We start from the raw sequence: 19,878 nt of genomic DNA, 5'->3' as shown, positions 1-19,878 counted from the left end.
AAGGACGCTGGTGTCACAACATAACAGTCTCTCTCAGAAAAGTAATTCACAAAATGTATTGCTACAAATATAAATCAACAGGACTCATTAAAAGACAATAAAATCAATATATAGTGAACAATAGCATCAATTTTTAATTTAGCAGTTACTTTATTAAGATTGTCAGTCATTATTTTGAAAAATATTTGGTTGGACCCGGAAACGTGTTTTTGATTGTGGCTGTGGAGTTTTGTTTGTCAACGAGCTGTGTGTTTCGCCACGTTTTGTCTCGAAATCATTATTTCATAAAAGTTTTTTGCCTATGAAAGATTTTAAAAAAATGGTAAATTGACTGGAGATATGTCAAGCAAAGCACGTGAACGGTATGTAAACGCTTGTTTTGGGGTTATGCATGTGTTCTCAGTATGTACTGGTGAAAAACGGTATTGCAGAGTCTGATTTAAATGAGTTTATTATAAATAAGAGTTCGTTTGCTGAAGATACGTGCATGTGGATAAAAACACAAATGAATATAATTTGGAGTTGATTCCTCGTTGACTGAATTGTAGCACCAACAAACAGGTCAACGCAGCAGAGCTAAGATTCAGGTTCGGGTGAGCGCGTGCTTTCTGTGATACAAACACACTGTGCTTATTAGATCGATAAGTAAAAATGCTCAATGTTGAAAGCAGATGATAATAAAATAAAGTATTATACGGTATTGTTTCAATTAAATCATAAAAGGTTAGTTTTAGGTCTAGTTACTTGGTCAATACAGCATTTCAGCCCGATTAGCTTGTCAGTGCGCATCTACATGATATCGTTATTTTTTGTTGCATAGCAACGTTCTCTTAAGTCAGGAACTGTATATTTTAGCGGAATAATGAGACTAAATTTGCTTACATTTAACCAGTAACAATATGTGTTCAAAATCAAATGGCAACTGTTTTGCAAAAACAATAATGAACGCGAGGCCCTGCTGCAATGTAAAATACATTCATGAAAAAAGGGGTTGTGGGTCGTGCGTAACAACAACGCCATCTAGCCTTTAATATTTTTAAACAGTTCATATTGTGTTAGAAGTACTAAAAATTTGTATTTTCTATAATACAAACCCTGCATGTTACGTGAATAAGTCAGTGTGAATGAATAGCTTGGCATGTTTTTGTTTCTATTTTCTGTTAGGCAAAACTCTATATTTATCAAGGCAAGTGAACCTATTAAGCCCACCAAAATCTAAGTCTAGGGTTTTTTCATAGATATTGACATAGTTTATAAGGAAAATAATTTGTTAAAATGCAAGATTTTTCTCTCATTTAAAAATGTATTAATTAGTTGATGTACAATAGAATAGAATAAAATTAATTAGAATATAAAATTAAGATAAAGTCAGAAGTCTGTCATGCGCTTAATTGGTACTTTGGCACCATTTAAGCCTGCATGTGTTCCAAATAATAATTTAATTATAATTTTTTACATTTATATAGCGCTTTTTCTGGGACCTCAAAGCGCTTTACATAGAAGGGGGAATCTCCTCAACCACCACCAATGTGTAGCATCCACCTGGATGATGCGACGGCAGCCATATTGCGCCAGAACGCCCACCAAACACCAGCTTATTGGTGGAGAGGAGACAGTGATAAAGCCAATTAGTATATGGGGATGATTAGGAGGCCATGATGGACAGAGGCGGAGGGGCAAATTTGGCCAGGATGCCGGGGTTACACCCCCTGGGATTTTTTATGACCACAGAGATTCAGGACCTTGGTTTATCGTCTCATCCGAAGGACGGGTAGCCCACATAAGCCCACATCATCATTGATTCACAAAATATAAAAATTGAGTGATTTTAAAGAAGTAAAAAAGGGCCCACTGGGTGACCCCTCCATGGCTAGAGTCCGGAGCCCCAACTTTCCTTGTGTCCCGAGTTTTGCTTGGTTAAAGCTGGACAGGAAGTGACAGTATCTCGGAGCCGGACAGTGCCGGGGGCTCAGGACTGTGGGGAATGTAGGGTCCCTCTGGGACCTCTCCATGCCCGGAATCTCAAGCCTTAACTCGGCTTGGCTCCCGAATTATGCCCGGTTATACATAAAGGACTTTATGATTGTGTGTAATTTGTCGGCCTATCTAAATATAGTTGTAAATTAAGGTAGTAAGTAAGGTAAAGTTAAAAGGTTAGTAAGGTAAAAGCACAAAAATAAATGTTATCATTAAACTTTCAGAAAATGTATCAAAGTTTGCAATTAGAGGGATTCCTCATTGAAACACATAAGGTGGGCTTAAAGGTACAATATGCAGGATTTTCGCCACCAGGGGTCTCTAACCTCTTACAATAACAAAGGCGTATATTGATGACGTATATTCCACATTAAGCTGAATTATGGATCTTGTCGTCAAGCTGATGGATCTTTTATGGATGAGTGAATACATTGATGTTTTTAACATGACTGTGGACTTTGCTGTGGTGTGAAGCAGGGCGCGATTGCTAGACGTATACCAGCGCCACACACAACGTGAGTTCCGCGGATATAAAATAATAAGGACATTTCATTCTACAGAACTACACACAAGTGCTGAATTAATACTCACACAGGTCAGTTTATTAGACAAATTAAACTTGAGGTAACGCAGCGCTGTTTCACTTGCTCTAATAGTTACACTATCACACTAAACGGCATTTGAGTGTGTTGAATTTTGTTAGTTAAGTTGTGTGTTGGCTGTATGAGACTAATTACGTTAAGCTAGATCAACATTAGAATAACAAACAGATCATATTCTAACATTTCATAATGATGAACTAAATAACATTGATAGTTTTATGTACATTTGCTCACCTGTCTAATAAAGTACATGCAACACTCGCGTCTCTGTCAAGTCGAAGTTAGTCGCGGACGTGGAGCTCTCGGCATCATCTCGGCTCAAAGTCTACTTGCCATGGTCCATAATGTTTGAACAAAACAACAACAGCGTGAGCGTCCTGCTAGGCATAACGGGCATAACCCAGTTGTCAACATCTGTCGCCATGGTTACTATGGCAGTACGAGCGGAAACCGAGGCTAACACGGATATGACGGCATTGACTGGCGACCCCTCACCCCTGCTCACACGTCCCGTTTCCTTGGTTAAAATCGCAATTTTCTCACGATTTACAAATAGTTTGAAACATTTGGGATATTGTAAGTAATCAACTACACAAAATATATAACATTGGCCTAGTGGTTTTTGGATATTTTACTGCAAAAATCCTACATATTGTACCTTTAAATGGTTCCACAGTGAGTAATGGTGAAAAAAGGCAATGTTTTCCTTTTAAAATGTAAGATATTACAATTACATGCGTGGAGCTTAAATATACTGTGGACTAAGTATCATAGTAATGTTCATTGTGCCCACATTAAGAAATATTAAGTTTTTTTCTTCATTCATATTTAGCTTGGCTATAGTTTGCATGCGTTTTGTGGCACTGTACCATTTAAGCCCATCTTAAAATAAAGTTAATTTATGAAAATAATCTTCTCTACAAAACAATTTATGATGTATTTATTTGTAAATTTATGTAAAATGAATCACAAAACATTTATTGTTTGCAGTTCAAATGCTTAATTCTTTGGGAGTCTAGCCTTTCTGTAAGGCTAATGGTTTGACTTAGAGATTAGCTTTGAACGCAAGCTAATAAAACTCATCTTTCCATTTAAAGGAAAATGATATAAGTACTATTTGTTCATATACAAAAAGCAATACATTTATCTCATATTTGACATATCAATGTAGTTACCAAAGAAATGGCTGAAAATTGCAGAAATGTGTTGATTTCTAAAGGGTCCCCTTAACACCAAAGTTTTGGGGTGACTTTGTGTGAGGTCCCCTGAGACAGCACGCACATGGATGGGGCTAACTTAACATTGCCAAATGTGATTGGTATGCAATAAAAAATGCCAGTGAAGTAACAAATCACTAGATTGGTTAAAATAATGAACGACATAAAATATTATTTTCTCTTTTTTAAATTTGACTTCAGAGTTGAAAGTGGGTACCCTAATACTTAATGGTTACATTCACATTTATTCATTTAGCAGACACTTTAATCCAAAGCGACTTACAAATGAGAACAATAGAAGCAGTTAAACTAACAATAGGACAACAATATGCAAATGCAATGACCCTTCCCCGTTTAATCTAACGTAGTATGTGTACTTTTTTTAAAACTTTTATTTTTAAATAAAGATAATAGATCTAGAATAGAAGATAAAGTGTTAGTATTAATGGATCAAGTGTTGCCGAAAAAGATCTTCAGCCGTTTCTTGAAAATGGCCACGGACTCAGCAGCTCTGGTTGAGTTGGGCAGGTCATTCCACCAGCATGGAACAGACCAGAAAAATGGTTATTATTGGCTATAAATATTATCTGCCCTAGGTATGGGTACATTCATATTTCTGTCTCATTTGTTACTAGGTAAACGTCATACAACTGAAGACATCGATTTTCCATTCAGAAACTAAAAGTAAGTTATTTAGAGGAATATGTTTTTTAAAATTTGATTAAAATATAATAAAAATATTATTTAATATTATTATATTAATAAATGTAAAATATTTTAGTCAATATTATGCAGTCTTTGAAGTTATGTATTGGTTTTCTGGTTGTCATAAAAAGCCTGTTCTTTTGTTTTTCTAAATGTAATAGTTTAAAATAATTTAACTTTGATGTAATAACATTTTTAGATAACTCATGTGTAAGTTCCATATTGTTACATTGATTTAAATAATGTTAATATTTCATCTGTGTCTGTTTTTATGTACCTCAGTGGCTTATAGGAGAGATCGAAATATTAGAGATATTTACGAGGACCGGTTTCCTCCAGACAGAGCGGTAAATTCATATTTGTCATAATTGTTTTGGCCATGATCAGACATTTGGTTTATGCTGTGAAAGAAACAGCCTTGCTTGAGCTCTTTTGACGTTCCAGGGTCCATTTCCAAGAGGAGCTCAAGGAGATAGGAGACCTCCCTTTGGGCGGCCGGACGAGGACTACGGCCGTGGTGGTTTTGAATACGATGGGTCTCGGTTTTACCCAAACGGTGCCCCTCGCAACTACCATGGAGATGATCAGAGAGGTTACCATGGAGACAGCCATCACTCATTTTCTAATGATCAAAGGGGTGGGCCACCTGGTCGAAGGGTAAGCATCAAAGATCAGGTATGGATTCATTTTTAATTTATATTTTTACTTTAATTTATATTTTACTCTTTAACACTAAGTTAGTGTTAGTGTCTTTTGTGTTGTTTGTATTATAGGTATATTAATATTAGTAATATTAATATTATTGCTATTTGATTGTCCTGAGATTACTCTTTGTAATGTTATCAGTCAGTTCAATAAAAAGAAAAAGATATGTAAAATTAAAAGATCAGATATGGAAAACACTCAACACATTTTACAATTGTGTGTCTTGCATTTTCATCATATCATTGTGTTTTGCATTCCAGCAGGAAGACTTCCCGTACTACAGAGGGCCAAGAGAGGAACCTCATGGTGGTCGCCCAATGGACTTTAGGTATTTCACGAGTACCGCTTGCCACAAAGGAAAATATGTATTATATGATGGGCTTATTTTGAAAAACGAAGCCTTTTATTTCATTTTACTCTTTGGAAATTGAGGAAATACTCTCTCTTGCCATATATTCAGATTAGAGTTTGCGAAAGTTAACCTCCAAATGTAGTTTGAGTGACCTTAAAAAACATTTTGAATCCTGTTAACACTCTTATTTAGTGCTGACCACTTGTGGATCTTAATACGGAGTGTAAACGGGGTCAAGGGTAGGGGTGTTCATTAAAACTAATTTCATTTCCCCAGCAGATGGCAGACATGTTCCTCTTGGAAACAAGCTGTGTTCCCTCCAGCTTTTATGCCTTGTTTTTATACTTTGTTTCTTGGCTTCCCTTCTTCTCTCACTCAAAGTGAAGCTTCTTAATACAGAGCATAAATCAAACTTTGAGTTGGCCTACATTCTCTGTTTGTTAGTTTTTTTTTTCGTTCAGCTCCCTTGGAAATACCCACAGACAGTCACCCAGCATCCCAGTGGTTTTCCGTATGTCTTAATCCTGACTCTTTCCAGTAATTAATCACAACTGTTCACAGCAGGGATGGAGGGCAGCCAAATGAACCTCGTGTTGGTCCACCCCTTCTAAAAAAAGAGCGTCAGCAAAACCATGATATCACCATTTAAAAGTTTTCTTAATTGTTCAAATTTATGTCAGAGTCTGTACAAGAATGCAGTATTTTTATTAATAGTAGAAACAGAATACACTTGCATAAGGTTTAAATTTCATCATAGACATTAGACAAATGAGGAAACTGGCTAAACTTTGAGCATGCTGACAATGATAAAATAATATATTTACGCGCACACACACACACACACACATGCACATATATAAATATATAATGTGTAAATATATATATATATATATATATATATATATATATATATATATATATATATATATATATATATATATATATATATATGTGTATGTATATTTATTCTATAAATAAATATACATGCAATTAAATATTTCCTTCATTTTAAACATGCAGGGCAAACACACATATTTAATTTTGTGTATATTTAATTATTTATAAAAAATAAAATAAGAAAAATTTAAATAATACCAAAAATAATATTTGGACAAAACCCAGTCTTACCACTTGGTGGCGCTTTTGTGTTCAGTCAGTAAAGCATGCTTGTCTTAACCTCTCTTCATTTTAAAATCAGACATTTATAAAGATTCCGTTTTAAATAAATGTTCTTTATATGGCCATATAAAGCATTTTCCTGCTAATTCGTATAATTGTGGATGTCAGACATGCTTTAAAGTACGGTACTTGTTTTGACCTTTTCAGTGCTTTAATCTATTGTGATGGCTTGCGATTGGAAGTGAGAGGTTAACCTTTTTTTGGCTTGGGGTAATATCCTGGCTTCATATTGGCAGTAAAGACAGACATGTGGTAATTTGCTCTGTTAGTCCAGGGCAGACAGGGTCACCTGCACTTCAAACAGATGTGAGGGTCATTAAAGTTTTGCGAGGTCACTGTGTGCGGACACATTGTCGTGTGTGTTTGTGAGAGAGGAACCTGGCTGGGGTTCAGGCCAGGGTCACTCGGACCAGGTGCCTGTGATTCTTTTACGTCCCGCTCTCCTGCACGGCAGGCCATATAAGTGGCACGTAATCGGCCTGCGCGACCGGAGGGCCTTAGCAGGGAAACCGAGTCGAGGGGGAGCAGGGTAAACTGAAGGCGGTTTTACTGCCGCTAGAACAGATGTGTGTTAATGAATGTCTTGGTTGCGGGTGAACTCGGCAGAGATGCGGTGCTGCTCTGTTAGGCAGCGCTGCAACTTTTTACAAGCCTCATTTTGCCCTCCTCTTTGTGCAGTTTATATTGAGTTGCAATTTACAAGCAGGATGTGAAGCCTCTGGCATGGTCTTACACATATAGGTAAAGTCTTAAATGAGGCAGAGCCCAGTGTGGAGACTAGTTTAAGAGAAACTCCTCTGTATCAGGACCAGGGGTGTCCTACATATCTAATAGGTTTCAAATAAGTCTTTATGGACATTACTAAATCATAATTAACCCTGATTTTCTGAATATTCAGTGACCCTTAGAAGTAAATATCTTGTGTTCCGTAGAGGATAGGAAGTCATAAGTGTTAGATTTGACGTTCTACAGGTCAAAAGCAGAATGCATAAAGAATATAAAGTATTTATTGAGACATCTGAAATGACCATCCCAGTCACACCAGTTCATCTCAGTACACTGAGTGTCTGACCCTACAGGGCATGGTTCATATAAACAAGATTAAATGACTGTCCCCACTTTAACCTCCTCCTTAAACTGTCAGAGCACAGTAGGCAACTACTTAAACCACACATACTTTGATTTAAAAAAAATAATAATATATAAATAAATATATGTATGTATTTTAAGTTAAATTTTCTTAATTGTCTGTTTTGGTTTAGTATCTAATTAACTGTTTAATGAGAATGTCATATGCTAATATTTCTTATTCATAATGTGAATGCAAATATTTGTCTTTTACCTTTCCCTGTTCAGACCAAGTAATCGGGCTGGTCCACCCCCAAACGCTCGAGTCCAGGGTTCTTATCCTCAGCCCAGGTCTCTGCCTGCAATAGCCCCCGATGCAGGAGACGACAATCTCATGCAGGCCATATTGAACCTGGACCGGGGGTTTGTATTCAGACATGTTATGTAAAATGCACCATATTGTTCTATTAGGAAACGCATACTTAAAACTTGAATGTGTTCGTGCTCTGTCACAGGGAGGAGCGGGACAGCTTGAGACGAAAGGCACCCTTCCCGCCAGTACGTGAACGGTCTCCAGCCCGGCGGGACGTCCCCCCTTCCCCTCACAGTCGGTCAGGGTCCAGCATAAGCAGCCGCAGCTACTCACCAGAGCGGGGCAAAGCGCACCCTATCTTGCCCCAGCAGGGGAAAAGTATGAAACTTCTCCAGTCAAATACTTGATTAGTCACTTCTTACAAGTTACATACACACAAGTTTGGTGTTGGTGAGATTTTTTTGAAAGAAGTCTCTTATTTGTTCATAAATACAGCAAAAATGGTAAAATTGTAAAATATTACTACAATTTCATAGAACTATTTCTATATTTTACTATTTTTAAATGTAATTTTTAACTGTGGTGGGAAAGCTGCATTTTCAGCAGCTGTTTCTCCAGACTTCAGTGCCACAAGATCCGTCATAAATCATTTAAATTAAATTGATTAATGCCAGTGGTGTTCAAATAGCATGTATAGACAGTATTCCAAGCCTTTCGCCATTTCATTGTAAAAATCTCATTGGTGGGTCTCCCACACACACAGACTGTAGATGATACAAAGGGTCAGTGCACAGCTTGCAGTGTAGTATTTGAACTGTCATGGACTTTTTGAGACGTGGGAAAGCATGTTGATTAATTTAAAGGCTTTCTTGACTAATTTGCACACAAGCGCATTTTAATATGCCAAGCAGAGTGAAAAGACTTTGCCTGGTTGCTTTATTCCTCATATAAACTAGATAAACGTCCTAAATGCTTCTCAGACAGGGTTGATTTGAGTAGTTGTGTTTGAAAGAAGACATGCTTGGACATGACTGTACCCAAGTGTCCACTGCAGACCTCTGATCATAGATGATGTCACTCAAGCTGTCCCAATAAAGACTCCCATCTGTGTTTGTTTCCCTGTTTTCTGTTACTATAATGAGAACCTCAGTAATAAGCTCCAGAGAGACGCTTTGAACAGCCAATATTGGATGCACATGTTTTGGTTGACATACTCAAAAAGAGAGCCTCTAGATTATGCTGTTCTAAAAAGATGGAGCAGGACATTTGCATGACACTGTATGATCTAACCTCTATTACTGATGAAAGAAATGCATAAAAAACACCTGAATTGTTGGTCACTAAAAATTACAGTGCTGGTACTTTTTATATTTTTTATTTAACGATGTACAAAAATGTTTTCCTCTGTTTCAGGATATGAGGAGCCGATTGGGCTAGGCAGAGCACCGGGTGAGTTAAACAGTGTCCTTAAGAATGTAGCAGATGATCCAGTCATATTTATTATGCATCAAAAGTCTCACCTGAATTTGAGCCTGCAGATTGCAGCACAATTATATCACCTGTTAGTCACAAAGTTTTAAATATGTTGCTTAATTTAAAGCTATCAATAAGAGTGTAGGACTCTCACCTCCTTTTAAAGGGGTCAAACATGGGGGAATTAAATTGTAAAATTTGCTCAATTCTCGTGCAAATAGGGTGTGAACGCAGAAGACTTTAGGCAGTTTTTTTTAGAAAATGGTCATCTAAAACTAAATTATGTTTTAGCATAATAATTGTATCATACTGGGGAGGTTTATTGTCTGATAATGACTGGAAGACTGTACATTTTTCCACATATTGCATGGTACTTGCCAAATAAATAAATTAATACAAGAGGCATGCAAGCAAAGCTACATTACTGTTGAAAGGGTTGGGGTTGGTTTTTGAAAGAAGTCTCTTTGTGAAGAGTAAATCAGTAGTTATGTGGAATATTATTACAATTTAAATGACTTTTCTATTTGAAAATATTTGAAAATGTAATTAATTCCTGTGATGGCAAAGCTGAATTTTTAGCAGTCACTTCTCCTGCCTTCAGGGTCACATGATCCTTCAGAAATCAATGATGCTAAAAAAAAAAAATTCTTATTATCAGTGTTGAAAACAGTTGTGGTGCTTATTATTTTTGTGGAAACTCCGAGACACTTTATTTTCAGGATTCTTTTGACAAAAAGTTCAAAAGCAAATATGCATTTATTAATTTTTTTAAAAATCTTTTGAAACATTATAAACATCTTTACTTTTGACCAATTAAATGTATCCTTGCTGAATAAATTAATTTCTCTCGAAAATAAATAATTCATACTCCTTTTGAATCATGATAAAGAAAGCTTATGGCTCACACACAAGGAGATTTTGTTTCGCTTTGCTTTATAAGTTAAAGGTCAGCCTGCAGTCACAGTAACTTGAGAGAAAGCGTTGCTAATCGCACCATCGTAGAGCCTCGTTTTGTTGGTCTGCTTTCCCCTCACTTCCTTTTGCTGGGGATCGTAAAAAGTCCACAGGCGTGTGTTCGAGTGTCTGATTGCTAAACCTTCCCTTCTTTTCTAGCTTCTATCCGTTCCCTTTTTACTTTTCTTTGCCAGATGTTTGTTAGCATGCCATGTTCATCGCAAGGAGGTTTAGATTTGAATCTTAAATCTGTTTAAATCTAAACATAACTTCTGGTCATAGACTCCTCTCCGCTCCAAATCAATTTGGCGAGCACTCCATCTCTTTCCGAACGAATCCGTAGGTGTTGAGCCCACAGCTCACACTGAGAGGGTCACGGGGTGACACTGCAGGCACCTGGCTGTGGTTTGCCTGCAGGGAAGAGCCCTGATCAGCAGTGAGGGAACCACCTGGTTCTACATGCCAGCTGGATATTCGGAAAGCGAGCAGGATCCGTTCCAGCATGCGAAAACGTTTACTGCACCAAATGAGTCAAGCAAGGCCATTTTCCGTGGCTTTCTGGGGGATGTTGATCCAAGTCCAAACTATAGCTGCATTGTTGGCTTGCGTCCTACAACAGATGCTTTGTTTCTTACGTTCTGATCCCAGTCTTTCATCTTCTACAGACAAGGAAAGGCCCCCCGTCCCCTCCGTGAGTGCATCAAGAGACGGTTCGCCCCATAGCTCCGTATCAGTCACTAAGGTAAGTTGCGCGCACACACAGCTCCCAAACAGATGTGCTTACCAGAACACTCCCTTTCATCCACTAAAATAATAATAAGTGTGACATGCCAGCTATTTCAGCTGATGGCAAAAAAAAAAAATTTCCACCAGTGACTGGAGATTTCTTCCTTCATTTTAAAAAGCTGTTTGCTTGTGCTTTCTCTCTCTCTCTCTCTCTCTCTCTCTCTCTCTCTCTCTCTCTCTCTCTCTCTCTCTCTCTCTCTCTCTCTCTCTCTCGCTCTCGAAAAGGCGCATGAAAGGCAAGTGGTCCCTGTTGTGTTTATTCAGACTGTAAGCATGGTTCTGACACAAAACACGGCAGGTCGCTGAAGGAGAGTTTGTAGATATCATGGGGCCACCCAGACCGCAGCAAGGCTAAAAAAAAGAGGGTGAAATCCATTAGCTCAACTCTCGCCTTTATCACAAGATCTTATCGGAGGCTCAGAGCACTCTGGACATACTCTAGGGAGCTCTGAGAGCCTAAAATTCTTTTTCCCTTTTTTTGTGTGTTTAGGTCAGCTAAATCGGAGAACAATCATGCAAAATATTTTTGCTATTTTTTCACAAAAATATTTAAATCTGTGATTTATGGAGTTTTATGTGTAATGCAAGTTGAGTTCTTTTACTGCTTTCCTTAATAAGCTTAACTTTTTCCAAACTTTTTTTTTTTGTTTAATTACAGATAGTTGTGTGTACATTGTATCTGTTGCAACTCTAATTTATCATCTGTCACCCAAATTGTGGACAAAATGCTTTGCTATCATCCGAAAAAAGAACTTTGGACCACTGAGCAACAGTCCAGTGCTGCTTCTCTGTAGCCCAGGTCAGGCCCTTCTGCCGCTGTTTCTGGTTCAAAAGTGGCTTGACCTGGGGAATGCGGCACCTGTAGCCCATTTCCTGCACACGCCTGTGCTCGGTGGCTCTGGATGTTTCTACTCCAGACTCAGTCCACTGTTTCCGCAGGTTCCCCAAGGTCTGGAATCGGTCCTTCTCCACAATCTTCCTCAGGGTCCGGTCACCTCTTCTCGTTGTGCAGCGTTTTTTGCCACACTTTTTCCTTCCCACAGACTTCCCACTGAGGTGCCTTGATACTGGGAACCGCCTATTTGTTCAGAAATTTCTTTCTGTGTCTTACCCTCTTGCTTGAGGGTGTCAATGATGGCCTTCTGGACAGCAGTCAGGTCGGCAGTCTTACCCATTATTGCGGTTTTGAGTAATGAAACAGGCTGGGAGTTTTTAAAAGCCTCAGGAATCTTTTGCAGGTGTTTAGAGTTAATTAGTTGATTCAGATGATTAGGTTAATAGGTCGTTTAGAGACCCTTTTCATGATATGCAAATTTTTTGAGATGGGAATTTTGGGTTTTCATGAGCTGTATGTCAAAATCATCAGTATTAAAACAATGAAAGACCTGAAATATTTCAGTTGGTGTGCAATGAATCTAAAATATATGAAAGTTTAATTTTTATCATTACATTATGGAAAATAATGAACTTTATCACAATATGCTAATTTTTTGAGAAGGACCTGTGTGTGTGGGTGTGTGTATATATATATATATATATATATATACATATATATATATATATATATATATATATATATATACATATATATATATATATATACATAAGCAACTGAAGCGGGAGGTTGCACCTAAACATGGGTGAATACATCTGAACATCTCCAATAAATTTATCCAGAATAATTTTGTGATATGTGAACCAAAGCAACATGAAATGCCTTACTAAAGAACCTGTGTGTGTGTGTGTTTCTTTTGTTTGATCACTTAGTTTCACCTCTGAACCATGTGCAGATGAAAGTTGTTTCTAGTTAGTGGACGTCTCAGTCTTTGAGCCTTTGATCTTCGTCCATAGCTCTGTTCATGGGGCATAAGCCATAACCTTGTGCCTTAGATGAAAAGAATTTGCCAGTGTAAACTGGGCCTGATAGGCGGTCTCTTAAGTTCAACAAACACACTTGTTTTGGGGATTCATTGTTTGAAGAACAAAGAACAGATGAAGTGCATGTATTTCGCTATGGTGGGCTCATATTTGTTTGTAATGCCTTTTGGAGTTATTTTCTAAAATTTATATTCCTCCCCAATTAGAACAAATTATTGTTATTGGTTTAAGTTTGGTTAATTGGTATAATACGATGCATTTTCTGAGACAAAAAGTATCTTCAGGTCCAAGATGTAAATCTCAATAGAGCCAACTTTTTTCCATTCTATCACACAGTGATGTTCTGCTTTGCCTGTTTTACTGTCTGGGGAAAAAGCATCTTTCTTTCCTACTTTCCTGAATGTTGATTTGATGGATGGTTGATTTCTGGATTATTCTAGCTTTAACAATGCCTGGTTCTGTGAACTGCAGGAGGAAATGCCATTGGTGGAAGGGCCCACAGATGAGGTTCAGGCCACTGTGGATGAAGCTTCATCCGTCATGGACGACTTTCAGGAGCGACGAGCTCAAGCTATTGCTGCCAAGGCTCGGGAAATTGAGAAGGTTTGAGAAACGCTCCAGCTGCTTTTAAACTTTTGAGAGTATCTAAAATAGTTGGGAAGAGTGTGTTGTCATTTTTTGTTTTAATGCCTCCTGTTTAGATTCATTACTAATAGGACTGAGTTAAAGAAAAAGCTAAGCTATTTACATTTGTAGGTGAATTTATGCTTTAATGCATTGAGAGATTAATTACATACAAGTTAAAGATTTTATTATGTTCAGCAGCATTATCATTCAACATCATTTAAAATACATTACGTTTGCATGCATTTTCTTTTCTCCCCTCCTTCTTGGTCACTGCATCTACTAAGGAGATACAAGGGTAAAACACACACACTGTCTCAATTTCAAAATGATCATAATAAAGTTCCTGTTCTTTACTGGCCCTAATAAATGAGAGATGGGATCCCCCAGGAGCGGTGAGCCAGCCCTCCTATTGAGCTCCAGCCTAGGTGCTGACGCTGCTAGATTTTAACTGTCTGCTTTTGACCCAACCTTGAGCTTTATTGGGTTATTTACATACAGAAAACACATCTGATTTAGTATGCATGGCCAAGTTTTCCTCTTAATTCACAGGAGGCCCTTTGAATCTGTCTGTTTTTGTGTTTGAATAGCTCTTTGTATTCTCAAACGATCACTTAAGTATATTTTTCTGTATGAATGACTGACATATCTACATTTCTGAAATTTGTTCAGGATTTTATATATTTTTTTGTACTTCAATTGATGTTGAAGTGTGTTTTGATTTGCCCTGAACACACATACTTTTGTGACAGTGTGTGGATGTCTTTCAGGCCAAAGCCTGTTATTTCACAAAGTGTGTATGTTTCTGTTTAAGTGTCCACCAGATGTTTAGCCTCTCCTTCAATCTGGTCTAGCCATCTCTACACTCTTTACTTTACCTTTTCTTAACAAACATTTAGCTGGCATGCTTTATACAACATGCTTTTTATATACTCTTTGGACAATATACATATAAATGTCTGTGGGACACAAAAGGAGAATTTTTTTTTTTTTAATGTGCCAGTCAATCTTTTCCATCCAATACTATTGAGCAGGGTCTAAAGATTTCAAGCTTAAAATGCATCATACAAGTGGGTCTGTATGACTTATGTTCTAGATCCCATGCCTTCTGAAACCGTACTATGGCTTTGTGTGAAAAACAAGACATTTTCAAATCGGCCCAGCTCTTCTTGACTCGATCACAATAGTTTATGCGACAAGACAGATCTCTGATTCGATAACAAATAGTTCTAAGTGTAAACTGTTAAGTTCAGAAGCTTATCTGAATTAACCATTCATGAATGAGACTGATCTGGTTCTTGGGTTCCACTAGAATGGTTTGAGTTCTAGAGACAGAGCCTGTTCTCGGCCAGATGAAATGAAGCCTTTTGGGAACCGGCCGTGTATTTTCATAAACTTGAGAAACGAACGGTGACGTAAAGCTGCTGTCACTGTGTGTTGTTTACCTGACTATAACCAGACTAAAACAGTGTGCGTCCCGGTGTTTGTGCAGGCAGTGCGGCACAGTGCAGAAACTGAAACCGTTGATTGAAACTGAAACCGTTCATTTAATCGCTCTCTCGCATGCTGGGTCTCTCTCGCTTATTCAGTTCTACATATTTAGATGTAAAGAGCAAAGTAGTGCAACGTTATTATATTGATCAATGAGATTGCCATATACTGCTAAAATTGGCACCAAAGAAATAGCCATATAGTTTTGGAACAACATGAGAGTGAGTAAATGATGAAAGAAGTTTCATTTATGGAAAAACTATTCCTTAGGTTTTTTTTATTCTTTATTGTAATCAGTATTATTGCCTTTTTATTTACTAGTTATATTTCTTCATGAAAGTGAGCGTGTTCTTAAAACAAGTTCAAGTCATGCTCAAAGAGCAATCTAGTTGGCTCTTGAATGTTTTGTTATGACCAGCAAGAGGTTTATTTTACAAATGAGCCCGTGTGAATTCGAACAAGACTGAATTCCTTGCTGCTAAAGAACTGTAAGTAGGGCATCTTTGTTGTGATAGTTCTGCAGTCCACAGTGAGGCTTAATCTGGGTCTGAAGCTAAGCTTTTGAGGTCCATAAGGGATGTTTGATTCCTTCGTTCTTTAATCGCGTTTGATGTGTCTGATCTGAAAATGTCAGATCAAATAAAATAATAGACACAGTTACCTCTAAAGACCATCCCATTACATGTTTTTTGCTAGACTTATGTTTTCTATGCTCCTGTTGTGAACACAGAACACAGACATTAGAGTATACCTCTCCTTATCAATTTGAATATGCATCTTTTTGCAAACATTATTCGGGGTTGTAAATTAGTGCTTTGTGGTTTTTAGTGCATGTCTGCTAGCTTTGAGGGTATCTCTATTCTAATGTATGTACAATAAATTTGATGACAGAAACGATTCCATTGGAGAATGTCATTGCATTTAACTGATGTTAGCTGCAGCCTCCATATATTTAGTTCATAATGCTGGGCGTACAGCTGAATATATTGAAATACCATGCACCAAAATGTTTAATTTTTTATAAAATAAAACCAACTTTGGTCTTAGTAAACTACAAGTGAACTTTCAGTGAACCACTCTGAAAGTTATTAGTGTATAGATACTTTCCCACTTTTCCCTCCTTGTCTCTCCCACCCTTCCTGAATAATTCTCTGCTATCTTTACCCGGAATCAGGAATCAGCCTCCCACTGTACAAAAATGACACATGAAAGGCTGAACAAGAACACACACACACACTCGCGAGGTCCCGTTCAGCCTTCCTTTTTGATTGGGTAACAGAGGTGGGGTTCACAGGAAGTGTATGGAAGTAGAGCATGCTCTAGGAAATCGCTTCCCAGCATTCTTGCCATTGTTATGAATTATTTAATTCGTAGTGTGGTTATAGTGGCTTTGTATGTTCAAGGTTATAAAACAACTCCTAATAGGACACAGCAATAGGTGTTCAGATATTTTCCCCTGAAATTAGATTCATGAATCACAACTGATGCTGTTAAAATGTTTATTTTAATTGTTCTAAAGCAGCAGAAGTAGCATTCACTTTAATAAATAGTGGGCTTTCGAAACTTTCTGTTAACCTCGGCCAACATCCTTCCTTACTGAGTTTAGTGGTGGTTTATTCTGAGCCTAGAAGTCTTTTATACTGTACTCAGATGGCATTGTGAATTGCATTCTTGGCCACACATGTAGTTTTAGGTCTTTTCTTTAAAAAAAAGTTATTCATGGTAAGCTTGTATACTGACTTTATCTTGTTTCCATTTGCCGGTCCAGGACCTGTTACTCATATTTGGTTACAGATTTAAACAAACTCTTAACCCCGAAGTATTAGCACAATTTGTTCTGCAGGCATAAATGGCACCTCAAATCGTGTGGTTTGTGGAGACACTACTTGTGCCATTATTGGTCCAAACAATCCGGCTAATATAAAACCCATAGATTGTAAGGACTCGAAAATCATAGAGGCTAAAGGTGTCGTCATATTTACCTTTCCTTGCTGAAATTCTGCAGGTGAAATCCTGTCATTTTAATATGAGTTTACACGATCACAAATTTTATGTAAGGGTAAAACATTTCCCCACATGGATTTCTTGTTCAAGTTTTTCACACAAATTCACCACATTGACCAACAGAATGCTGCTTGGTTTGGTTTGACTTCTATGTGAGCTGTGCTTCTTGCATTGTAGGCTATAAGGTTTATTGGCTGAGCATGACTCTGTAACTGCAGTCTCTCTTAACGCGCAGCCTCGGGTTACAGAGAACTTCCTTTCTACATCATTTATCCATTCTATTCTGGAATGTTCTAATTGACTATTAGAGTCTTTTCATTGAACCTATTTGACTTAATGACTATTAGAGGCAGTTCTCACACAAGAACTTCGTGGGCTTTGTGTGTGGGCCTCTGTGATTCCTGGAACCAGGTGATCTCATTTTACTAGTACCTGACTCAGCCATGGGAAAGAGCCAATGTGAAAGCTAATGAGGAGCTCACTGCTAAAATTATTAGTCAGCACAATTAGTTGGTTAGGCACACCTCTTTCCAGACCTAGAGCTTGTGGGGGCAGGTAGTGGGAATCTCTGAGGATATGAATTGTCTTTTTTTTTATAAATTTTTTATTATAATTATTATGCCCAATTTTTTATTTCCTGTTATATTTGAAGTACTTCCAGATGTTGTTGTCTGGTTATGTAATGTTGGGGCCATGTCAAAAGCAATGTTGAGACCTTTTTAAACAGTTTCAGTTTCTTTTAGTTCAGTTGGGTGCATTGTGTTGCTCTGTACCATCGTAAATTCATGGCAATCTGATTTTATATCGGTCTCCTGATGTAAATTGTAGAGTAAATTTTAAGATATGATCTTCAGCTATAAGTTACATGTCCTAAGGGCTGTGTGTAAAAGAAGGTAATTGCAGAGGTTATGCAGACTCCCCTGGGTCTGAAGCATTGCTTTGATGTCCAGAAGTGTTTGATTATCCAACCACAGTAAACATAACTGAGCTCTGAGAGTTTTGGTTTGGGGCTTTGTACTATCGTCTGGATGGCAGATCAGAAAGACGGAACGTTCTCCCACATACACAACAAAACCACGCTCTATCCTCGTGCCTTCTGTGAAAAGAAAAAAGTTCGATTAAAAGTTGGATGTTTCTTGAGACCATGCTCTGATTGTCCACACAATGCATTTGCCAAGTAAAATACAAGCACGATACCTGGGCCACCAGGTGAAAAAAAAACGTATTCTTGAGCTCTATCTATGATTAATTTTTATTTTCAAGAAATTGTCTGATCATATCAAGGCATGTGTTTCCGTGTTGGTTAGAAAGCCAAATGGAAATAAAATCACACATACCGTACATTTAAATATTTAACAATAACCTTTTCTTTTAAGTTCCTTATCATTTTTTGAGTTGTAGTTTTTGGAAGTGGCTAGACATGAACTTATACTATAATGTTGTGATTTAGGATTGCCCATTGACATTTGAATGTACACGTTACTCATTTTAAAGCAGATGGATACAATTTTCTTATATCATGCTGTTGGACATTTTTGCTGCATTATAATTTCAAACATTGGGCTGTGTGTTGTATAGGTCTATCGCCAGGACTGTGAAACGTTTGGCATGGTGGTGAAGATGCTTGTGTCCAAGGAACCCACCCTAGAGAAGCACCTGCAGAACCCACTAAAAGAGAACCTGGTTGAGATCCGTGAGCGATGTCTTGCGGACTTGCAACACTTCATTGCTGAACTTGATGAGGTGGTACGACAGCCTGAACCTGCTGTCTAAGGTGGCCCCATTTTACTTGACCAGCAGTTTTGTTGTTTATCTCTGAACCTACACAAGAGTCCTTCATTGTTTTTATGACTTATGTAAAGGCTATTGTACATTGTGTAATCAGTGTCCCCCTAAAATAAATCTTCCCGGGGCAAGGAAAATCTCTTTATATTTTTCATTTGGGCAGTCCCATTTATCCATTGATGATAGATTGTATAATCTCTTTGTAAACTTTCAACATTAAGGAGTAATAAAAAAGAAAATAGTTTGCCAACACAAGGAAATGAATGCCAGAAGAGGGCTTTGTTCCTTATTTATTGCAGAAGCGAAGAAGGTTTCTTAACCCATTGAGGAGATTTACAAGATAATGTTTGTCCTGATCAAGTATGTATAAATTGAAACGGTTCTAAGTTGTTGCTGATTAAATCACTTAAATTCTTTCAGAGCAATGACAAATGTTGATGAATGAATTATGGTAATTAATCTTTATGGGTTCAGTTAATTGCTGCTATCTGTAGTACGATTAAGCTGTGCAGCTGAAAATAAAGCATTTTCATTTTATTTCAAAATCAAATTTCCCAGCCACTATATTATGAAGCCCAACGCAAGTATTTGTGTAGTTATTCTTTGTATAGTATTAAAGAACTTGTCTTGACATTACTATAATGCATGTTTTTCCTTTTGATTTAATACACTCTTTTTGTGATCTCATGTTTGCAATTAAATAAAGTTGTGTTTAGTAATTAAATATATTTTGTAGTTCTCTCAGGCAGCCAGTGAATAAATGAA

The 19,878-nt window shown here is 37.5% G+C and overlaps 1 protein-coding gene across 2 annotated transcripts; it reads left to right on the top strand.

Moving 5' to 3' along the window:
- Window positions 1–15: 15 nt before the first annotated feature.
- Window positions 16–19,837, top strand: pphln1 (periphilin 1). 2 transcript variants are annotated; one of them, XM_077234540.1, is made up of 11 exons: window positions 16–362; window positions 4,432–4,480; window positions 4,784–4,848; window positions 4,946–5,158; window positions 5,467–5,534; window positions 8,094–8,228; window positions 8,321–8,496; window positions 9,532–9,567; window positions 11,211–11,287; window positions 13,681–13,812; window positions 18,907–19,837. In XM_077234540.1, coding segments are annotated over exons 2-11 (1,098 nt in total). In that variant the 5' UTR covers window positions 16–362; window positions 4,432–4,479; the 3' UTR covers window positions 19,102–19,837. The 2 variants fall into 2 exon arrangements, with proteins under 2 accessions (XP_077090655.1, XP_077090654.1); XM_077234539.1 differs by having other exon boundaries at window positions 44–362; window positions 4,946–5,176.
- Window positions 19,838–19,878: the final 41 nt, after the last annotated feature.

The sequence above is a fragment of the Siphateles boraxobius genome, unplaced genomic scaffold, assembly GCF_051911475.1.
Source record: "Siphateles boraxobius isolate OS27281-9 unplaced genomic scaffold, OSU_SipBor_1 19, whole genome shotgun sequence".
Lineage (NCBI taxonomy): Eukaryota > Metazoa > Chordata > Actinopteri > Cypriniformes > Leuciscidae > Siphateles > Siphateles boraxobius.
The sequence above is the reverse complement of the archived record's forward strand: the minus strand, read 5'-3'. Positions and strand labels throughout refer to the sequence as shown.

Coding starts and splice junctions, on each gene's coding strand:
- pphln1 (XM_077234539.1), top strand. Junction 5,177..5,466: donor GGGTAAGCATCAAAGATCAG/GTATGGATTCAT, acceptor TTTGCATTCCAG/CAGGAAGACTTCCCGTACTA. Junction 9,568..11,210: donor TGGGCTAGGCAGAGCACCGG/GTGAGTTAAACA, acceptor CATCTTCTACAG/ACAAGGAAAGGCCCCCCGTC.